Source organism: Montipora capricornis, chromosome 11 (genome assembly GCF_036669925.1).
Source record: "Montipora capricornis isolate CH-2021 chromosome 11, ASM3666992v2, whole genome shotgun sequence".
Classification (NCBI taxonomy): domain Eukaryota; kingdom Metazoa; phylum Cnidaria; class Anthozoa; order Scleractinia; family Acroporidae; genus Montipora; species Montipora capricornis.
In genome coordinates this window covers 32,037,573-32,047,572 of record NC_090893.1, presented here as the reverse complement: position 1 = coordinate 32,047,572, position 10,000 = coordinate 32,037,573, and the positions used below count along the sequence as shown (strand labels likewise).

The 10,000-nt window shown below is 39.8% G+C and overlaps 1 protein-coding gene across 1 annotated transcript in view; it reads right to left on the bottom strand.

The window, feature by feature from the left end:
• LOC138024180 (carbohydrate sulfotransferase 3-like) overlaps positions 1–5,553 on the bottom strand; it is a 10,930-nt gene extending 5,377 nt beyond the window's left edge. The window contains exons 1-2 of the mRNA XM_068871295.1: positions 5,508–5,553; positions 5,077–5,423 (exon numbers count right to left, since the gene is read on the bottom strand). Of these exons, the coding sequence (XP_068727396.1) occupies positions 5,077–5,313 (237 nt within the window). The 5' untranslated portion in view covers positions 5,314–5,423; positions 5,508–5,553. The remainder of the gene's footprint in view (positions 1–5,076; positions 5,424–5,507) is intronic.
• Positions 5,554–10,000: the final 4,447 nt, after the last annotated feature.

Sequence of the window (10,000 nt, the reverse complement as noted above, 5' to 3'; positions counted from 1 at the left end):
TCTTTACAAGACTTTGATGACCGGAAGTGCGCGTTGTTGGAGTGAAAACCAAAGTTGAATATCAGGCTCGTGGCAGTTTCTCCGAGCTCCTCCGACATTCCTTCAGTCAATTGTTGATCAACAAATACTGTTGCTTATGTTCACCAAATGTTAACAACAACGTATCATGCCTCGATAAAAGCCTAAAATTCATTCATCATGTTCAACGTTGGTAGAAGCTGGACGAAGATAGAGACGAGCTCTATTCCGAAACACTTTGATAGATAGATAGATAGATAGATAGATAGATAGATAGATAGATAGATAGATAGATAGATAGATAGATAGATAGATAGATAGATAGATAGATAGATAACTTTATTGAAAAATCCTATTGCAGCCTACTTAGGCTGAATTGCATGACTATTTACAAAATTCAAAATTCAAAATTCAAATTCAAAACAAGTAATATCATGGGTGACAAATTACTCCTTAATTTAGGCGCGAAATTTCAGCGTTAATTTATAATTTCACATGTGAAATTACAGAAATTGCCATGGTAACATCTCTTGTATCTCGATCAGAGCCAAGATGGCGTCTAGATTTAAGACAGTGACCATTGAGGAAGTTACGAAATTAAAAGAAGCGGCAGAAAATTTAAATACGTGAAAGAGCACAATTAAGTGGGTGAGAGTTTTTGAGAAGTGGTGTGACGAAAATAGCCTTGAGAAATACCTGGAGATGATTCTTCCCGAGCAGTTGGATAAAGTACTCGAGCGATTTTACAATTACGGTTGTGAGCGTAATTTGTCACCCACGACATCAAAAGGTAATCAAATGGTTTTCCCGTGAAATTAGGAAATAATTTCACTTGCGCTTCGCCTAAAGGCTCGGGAAATTATCAGAATTTTGACAAAACGCGCGTGAAATTAGTTCCTAATTTCACTCGTCGCCATTTGATTACACATACGAATCTAATTCCTACTCATTGTAGGAAAAAAGGTGGAACTAAAACGTTTAGTGCGCGTTTTATATGCAACAAAACCACGTTTTCTCAGGTTGTACGGACATTTGTTCTTAGCTGGTAGAAAATGACGAAGTTTGTGTTCTGGTTCAGAAGCTACCTGGTTAATTAACTTTTGACAGTGATCATTACGTCTAACCTTCAATGTTTCTAACTTAAGCGATTGCAATAAATCATGATAAGAAAGTGCGGGAGATATTATAGAAAGAGCACGTTTTTGAACCCGCTCTATGTCATTACCTAGGTAATCTGGAAGAGCATTATGATATAGAGGAGCACAATATTCTAATACAGGCCTAATACAAGTAGTATAAAGGCTGACAATATCACTTGTAGGAACCTTAGCACGTTTAAGTAAAGTCAAAAAATACATCTGCTTACTCGCTGTCTTAATTAATTCAGAAACATGACAGTTCCATTTAAGTGTATTGCTCATCGTTACACCTAACACACGCTATCTACTTGTTTAAGTTCTTTAGAGTTCACATTGAGCGCGTCAAATTGTTCCTTCGATCTTTTGAAATCAATTCGCAGCTCTTTACACTTGTCAGTATTAACGCCTATAACGCTCACTGTCTCCTTGCGCAAATGCCTTTTGACGGGACTTTATCAGAGCCTTGAATTCGGCAGTCACCCAAGGAGCATCATTCACGTGAATTAAAAAAGTCTTGAGAGGCATGATGGTGTCTAAGCCAATCTTTACAAGGTCTTGGAAAAGTTGCAACTTACTTTCGCAATTGGTAGCCGAGTCAAGAACGGACCAATCTATGGATCCCAGATACCTGCCAAGCTCACATTTACGGCTAGAGCGAGTGTCCCTACGAGTGATAAAAGGACGACTGCTGGTAGTGCGCTTGCTCTTCGATTTAGGTTCCAATAAGACCACAGAATGATCAGAAAGACCAAATGGAGGAAAGATCTGTAAAAAATCTTTGCTGAACTGGGGCATCCAGTGTGCGGTCACTGATGTTAAGCTGATTAAAGCCGCCAGTTAGAAGGATTCCGCACCCTGGATAAAGCCCTTCGATGGTCGTAAGTGAAGAAAGAAGGTAGTCGATCATAGTTGCATCACTGGCTCCGTTAGGGTATAACGTGTGATAAACAGTTCCAGCAACAATGCGGGGGAATCCTCTTGGCAGTCGCACAGGTCTAAGATGAACCCATAGCACCTCCAACTCGGGATGATATAAATCATTGAGGGTCTTAAACTGAATAGTATTGTTAATATAAAGACCAACTCCTCCATGGATGCCAGATTTGCGGTTCTTTACGCACAAGTTGTAACCGGGAAGGTGAAGATGATGCTCAGGTGCGGTGTCGTCATATACCCAGGTTTCGGTCATTGATATAATGTCGGGCTTGTTATTATTAGCAAAGCACCTCAGTTTATCAATCTTTGGGCTAAGAGACATCATATTTGCCAGTGCGACAGAGGGACAGAATTCCCTACGATTCTGAGACTCTGGAACAGGAGCATGACCGATTGGGATGAAATGCAAATATGTCTCCTTGGTTGTGCAGTTGGAACATTTAATGAGGCAGTAGTATACAAAAATTTGGTTTTATCAACGGAGTTGATAATGTAAATTGGCCACCGTACAGAGATTCAAAAAGCTTTTAGAATCTCTGTACGGTGGCCAATTTACATTATCAACTCCGTTGATAAAACCAAATTTAATGAGGCAGCATGGTTTTTCAACTTTAACGCTCTTCCAGCGTGGCAACCATGAAAGGGCCGCAAAATTCCGCAATCTTTAAGTTGTTTGAAGACAGTTTTCTCAATAGGTTGACGTTTGAAAGATGTTCTGAGACGCCGAAGCTCAATAGGCAAAAATTTGTATCGTACTCTACCAGGATTTGCCTCAGTGATTATGCTATGCGACCTATGCGGAGGACGCATGTTTTATGAGTCAAATGAGTCAATGAGTCAATGAGTCATGAGTCAATGGACTCACAGTCAATATAGCAATAATTTGTTGATTAAGCCTAAGCCCTCGTTTCAGTGATTAGGCCTAAGCACTCTCTGAAATTTTAGCTTTCATTTTATGCTTGAATTAACTGCACTAACTCATCGACTCATTGACTCATGAGTCATTGACTCATTGACTCATTGACTCATAAATACTTGACACTCCCTATGCGGGAAACTTGAAATAAATAACAGCAAATTTCGAGGGTCAAACAGGCGAACCAAACGTTGAAAGTCAGTTGATAGCATGTCCCAATCCTTAGAGATAGATCCTTGAAGTTATTAAATTAAAAAATTAAAAAAGCCTTTCTTTAAGATTAAAAAACTGTGAGAGAGCCGACTAAAAGTGCAGCAACTCGGAGTGCATACATGAAGCCAATTTCCATTGGTTGAACAGCGTTATCTGATCGTTTGCGTTTTAAATCACATGGAAATACTTGCCACATAGAAACCATTTTTAGTCTATTGGTGTACTCTTTGATTATAGTTTAAATTAAAAGTAAGTCTCTTTATCGGAGGCAAGCAAACTCGGTTAAACGGACTGGGCAGCTTTTTTGAGATCTCGGCAAATGCTCCTTTTCTTTAATAAAATCTCGTTTTTTGTCTGCTCGAGAAGGCGGGAAGCCTCTAGCATAGGCGCTTCCGATATTTCTGGAAGCCGACCTAAAATAATCTCATATAAACGGTCCACCCCGGAATTAAAGATTTGGAAGTCATGAAACCTACAAAGGAAATAAATTTACACAATAATTACGAGACAAAAAAAAAAGATAGCAACTGTCAATCACATTCAGGTTTTATTACTGATGGCACTTCAACACCATTTAATTTCCTAAAACAGTATCCAAAAAAATTCCTCATACGTCAGAAAACGTGGTTGTCTTTTAGAACTCTTACCAGAGTATCTCAAATATCCTGTTAGAAAGCCTTGAAAAGATAAAAGAGGAGGAAGAAATAAGAGGACTATAGGACAAAACGGATCAGTAGGATAACAGAATCTAATTCCGTAGAATTTTAATGCTGAAGCAAAATTACCCAAATGCTTGAGAAGCTAACAAGTCGCTATGGTATCCCAACACCTGATAAATTAAAGAAGCCTTTTTTTTCCTACGAAAATTTGATGAGCTTTCAATTGAAATAAAATAAGATTTTACTTTAGGTCAGTTTGACTTCAATAACAAACAAAGCTGTCTGTACTTTAGGAAATAAATCATGTGGACAGCCGCGGAAAAGCAATTTCTCATTAACATCTCGCGATATCTTTGTGACACAGCGTCGCCAAATATGATGCCGTTCCTGCAGCACTAATGGTGATATTTTGGAACTTAAAGCTAATTATGTTTTACGAGAACACATGACTGCTAAATGCTTAAGTGGAAGATCGTCAAATGGGTCTCAGTCTCGAACAACGGCAAAGTCAGCTGATTCAATATGATTTCAGGCACAAAAGCTGACTTAATATGAAATGCCAAATAGGAAAATCAGGGGAAAATACCCAATAGTTCAGTGTGCCTCGTAAAAAAAACATACGGATTTTATAACCGTCACCGGATGAGTCCGTAGATTTGTCACAAACGAGGATGTCACAGGTCATGAATCCATGGCTAACTATTCTTAACTGTCGGTTTTTTCGTACTCATAGTATATTTAAAGTGGTTATTTGAAAAAAGCATTCTTGAGACAAAGAATTGATTCTTTATGCGAAGGAGAGAATTTAAAAAGGTCGAGAATACAAACTACACATTTGTTTGGTAGACAAAGGATAAGTACTACTATCAAATTCACATTGATCATTTCCCCGAAATGGGTCATCAAAAATCGAGCTGCCACTTTCTAATACATCTTATGGTCAATATTCACGGACGAAATATCAACTGAAACACTCAGACAACTCGAAATTTCGCTTTCTTTCTTTAAGACCTAATGTTTGTTGCTGAAATTGGATCTAGAAGAGGAAGTCTAGATGCCATTTTCAGAGAGTAAAGATCATTCAAAGGAACGTGGTGATTGTCTGCTGGTTTGGGTCTTTTCTTCACGCATTTTACCTAAGGAAATTAAATCCAGCAGTTTTTTTTTTCATTTGAGGTTTTGAAATTAAACTCACCCGCAAACCGTGTGCAAACATCTTCGATACAAAACTCGTTCCGGATCGCCCACGTCCGATTATAAGCAAACCCTGTCTTCGTGGCTCCGGAGTTTGGTACGAAAATATTTCGGTGACCGCGAGCTTGGAAAGTAAGGTCATACTTGGCAAATGTATTTTATCATAGGACATGACCAAGACTAAGGTCGCTACTGTCGCTAGTGCCAAATAACGCCGCTTGTCCCATTTCTTGAGCATGGTGCACCAACTGACTTACCCACGAAATCAACTGTAGAGTAATGCCAACATATCCACATCGCCTCGCGCAAACTTGAATTGGAATTACGCTGATTTACCTCAAAGTCGAACTGTTACGAAAAAAAAGAACTCTTACGTCAGACAGATGATCAGAGTGTTGACAAAAAGCCCAAACTGTCGAGGATGAGACTCACGTAAGGCGGATACAAGTCACGAGGAGAAATGGCTTTTGTCACGTCATTGACTTTATTTTTTTCTCCAGCTTCTCAGCGGTCCGGAATCCTAAATTATTGAATCTGATTGGCTAATCGCGCGTGCTCCAGCGGTCCTGATTTTGCGGTCCGAAATTTCCAACTTAAGCAACCTTTCAAGATTTTCGTAACAGCGTAAAAGATGTCCGTTTGTAAACAACGGCAACACAGCAATCCCGTAGGATAAAAAATAAGCATGTTATTTGCCGGCCTAGGTCTGTCCGTCTTGGGAAAAACTGTGCCCTCGGTCTCGAGTATAACCCTCGGCCTGTGGCCTTGGGAACTACTCGAGACCTGTGGCACAATTTTCCCCAATACGGACCTCCCGGCCAGCAAATAACACACCATAAATTTCATCTGTACAGACACGGAGAATAACACTCCAGTGTACAATTGCTGGTGAACGAGAAAAAGGTGCTGATGACAGATGTTTTGTTTTCGTCTACCAACATGGAGGTAAACCACCTATTCTTGGTTTGCGTCCACGTGATGAGACGGCCATGTTGGTGTACAAAACAATAGATAGTTTTTACGTTACGTCATTAACTCGCCAAATTTGTACCTGTACTGTCTTGAATATAATCAAGAGCCATAATGAGACAGAGACGGAAACTCTCGCTCTGGCCCTTGGGATATGCGAATTTAGTATATACTCTCTCAGTGATCTCGGTGTTTCAAGCAATCTGATTGGTTCGCTATCTCGGAGTAATTGAGCATTAGTATAAATACACAGGTGATTATAGAAAATCGCGCGCTCTCATTGGCTCGCTATCTCGGATTATCAGCTGATAATCACCTCGACGGACAAAATGGCTGCCAGTAGTCGTTTTACCACTGTAAGTGAAGATGATTTCGCGTTGAAATGTTTTTTTTTTTTCTCTTTTTTGAAATAATCACCGTGTATTTATACTAAAACAATTATTCGCTTCAGGCTCAGTGATTATAGGTGAATATTCACCTCGACTTCGTCTCGGTGAATATTCACCGATAATCACTTCGCCTGAGGCGAATAATTGTTAATTATTCACTCCCTACGGAGTGAACAATGCTTGATCCAAACAAAACAAAATGGCCGGCGTAAACTCGCCAGCATTTATGAATCGGAAATATTGAGAATACAAGATGATGCTGTGCTACGGAAGACAAAAAAGGCCACAAAATTTGGCCTGAAACGTTTGCCAACCAGTGTCTGACTTCGTTTTTCCAGATAATTATTGCTGAAAATCAAACAATTTTCACGCCAACAATTTGTTTTACTCGGAGTAATTCTCTCTTGTAGGGCTGGTCGCCCACCAAAACGAATTTCTTAGTGAAATCGAGGAATTAAAAAAAATGTTTAAGAAAGTTCCACATGGTTGCAAGGAAACAAGACGGGTCATTTTACAACAAACTAACGCTCACCTCAATTAGAGCCACCATTTCATGTGGGTCCTTTACCAACTGCACTTTCAATTTCCATTTCAAATGAACCTCAAAAACGTTGATCGAACGGTGAAATTGTTTTAACAAGCAGACTTTCGATTTAAATTGCTGATTTAAACGGTGCTAAATGACCATTTTGCTGTTTGTGACGAGGATTTTAGCGAATGTTATTTAGATTTGCCATGTTTGAAGCTTCTCTAGGCACTTACGCGCATGCTTTGTGCCGCTTGCACGTTTTCCACGCATGAATTGAGATGCCAATTTAATCGACTTGGGATGGTTTTTTCTGCAATCGTTGTTGAGATCGCTTCGTGAGTATATACTACTGAAAAGTGGCAGAATATTTACCTCGCCGCTTGGCGGCTCGGTAAATATTCTACCACTATTCACCTCGATTTCAGACACTAAAGTTATTTTTAGACCCGCGGATTAGTCGGAAGTTAGTTTTCCGAGAGGTCCGCAAACTTTTATTCGGTGAAAGGATGTAAGAGGAAAATGGCGTGGAGGTGCGTTTTTAATCGATGAGAGCGATTTTGTTATCTACGGGAAAGGTTTTATCTTAAAAGATGATGCAGATAATCTAGATTGTGAGGTTGATTCCTTAATTTCCTTGGAGTGGAATGATTCGCTCGATGAAATATCAGACTTTGAGGAGGAATTGATGTCCGGCGCGGACAGCGATCCTGAAAGTGAGCTTTCAAGTCCATCAAGCGCTACGTACGATCACAGCGACGACAGTGAATCCGGTGCAGGACCTTCGGCACCAAACAAAGGTGGAAGAAAGCAAACAGAGAGAAGGGAATATTAAATCGCCGCACAAAAAAATCGATTTAGCCGAACGTCAATCCCAGTACTATAGTGAAGCAACGTCGACCAGGAATTCAAACAAAAACAAAACCACTAAAAAGCATCAAGCAAATCGCGGCGGAAATCAAAATAAAAAAGCAAAAAAGATGCGGACAAAAAAGGAACTAGACGAAATTTTGATGAAACTAGGAGCTAAACATCCCATGTGCTGGACTTTCGTATCGGAACAGCTTTCTCCCGAGCTTTCTAAACAGCTTTCTAAACATCCAGTCATGAAACATTTGGAAAACCATGGAAAGCTAATCGAAGAAATACTCGAGGCTCGCTACAGCGAGCTGCGAAATCTGGTGGATCACATGTTTTCTGTTTACATGGAACACGTATCTGCAGTTGCAGAGGAAGTAAAGAAAGACCGCAAAGTTCATTTGACATTGCGCTGGATGAACACTCTAACAAGCTAGTTGGAAGATTCATCACAAAATTCAGAAGTATGTATCCCAGTGTTTACTGACTTGTCCAGTAAACATTCATCCGCTACAATCCGGGCCGTACCAGGAATTGTGCACTCTCTTGTTTACGACTTCGCCCAGCTCGAATCGTACAATTTTGCTGAGCCTGTGGATGTTCAGCAGAAAATTTTACCAGAGGATGACGTTACTTTGTACAGAATGTCAGGGGCAGCTCTTTGTCAAATGATTAAACTAAGAAAGGATACCCTGTCAGAAAAGAAAGGCAAGAGAACGATCACTTCGCAAAGCAGGGTTGACATGGAGCTTGAACTGGATATTTTGGAGAAACTTAAAGAATCTGACAAAAAAAGTCTTCCTCAGGCTCTGAAGCTGCTTGATGAGGGTAATTTGACTTTTGTGAAGAGGGATTTTCTTAACTTTGTGAGGGATGCTGATTTGACCATTAGAGAATATGTGAATGAGAGGAAACTGAACAAACACAAAAACAATTTTTTGGAGGTAGTTCACTTTAATGTGTATTAGGACGAGCAACTGTTAAAATCTTTCAAATAGTCACTAGGAAAATGTGGGGCATTAACTCAAAATTCTTCTTCTTCTGTAATTAATAAGATATACAGTGATATGCTTCACAAACTCTGTAACACAAGAACAAAGGAGTTCTTCAGAGGAAAATTTGAGAGTGACTTGGCCAAATCAGGTAAAGTTGTTGAAGCTGGTCAGTCCCTGAGAGACAACCTGGAGACATTTAGCATTGTCAAAAAGGTAGTCACTATTAATTTTCATGTAAGAAATATGCAACTCTAAGACGTTGTATGTGATCACACAGGTCAGGAAAAAACAGACCAGAATTTTGAAAGCTAGAGAAATTCTGAGGGCCAAAGAAAACAAACTTATATAAGGGGAAGGCTGGTCCTAATTTCTAATCCCAAAAAACATTTATGTTCACTATTTTTAGTTTCTGAGGCTAGTATCTCTGGTAAAACAAAAATATTTTTTAATCAGTTCAGTTATGTAATGATCTGCAAGTTCTTGACTGAAGGTTTTCTCCTTGCGAGGATAAACGCTAAGAGCTGCACTTCGGTGATGACCGGATATCGCTTCCATGATTTCACAGTGCAGCGAAGCGTCGAGTTGATCGACTTGTTCTTCTAGTTTTCTTAACATCTGGACTTCTTTGGAGGCCCTGAGTTCCCGAAGATACTGCTCTTGGGTTGATTCTTTGACTTTCTTCTGTTTCTTTTCAAGAAGATCTTTTAAAGCTTTAACCGCGATACGCGGACTTCTTCTCACGGCTTTCCCGGCGACGGAAACAGAATTGGAGTCTTCTTCGGAAGACAAAACATCTCTAATCTTGCGCTTGCGAGTAGGGCCACTAACTGCAACTTCTTTTTGTGAAACGCACTCATCAGGCCCTTCGACAGGCTCATTGGAAAAATTTATGCCGAAATCTAGAGGCCTGTAAATCCCGGTCGAATAGGTCATGTTGAATATTCAACAGTCGCCATATTACAATTCCATTACAATGCCCCATTACACTGGCTGACAACTGGCTGACACGTATCGATTAAAATATGCGGACCTCTCAGGAATTAGACTTCCGTTAATTACAATCTCTAAAAATAACTATAGTGAAATTCACATATCCCGGCCAACGCCCTAAGATTCGCTCTCTGTCCCATTATGGCTCTTGATATAATCTAGATTCAAATCTTTTCACTCGTTTTTAGAACCGTAGCG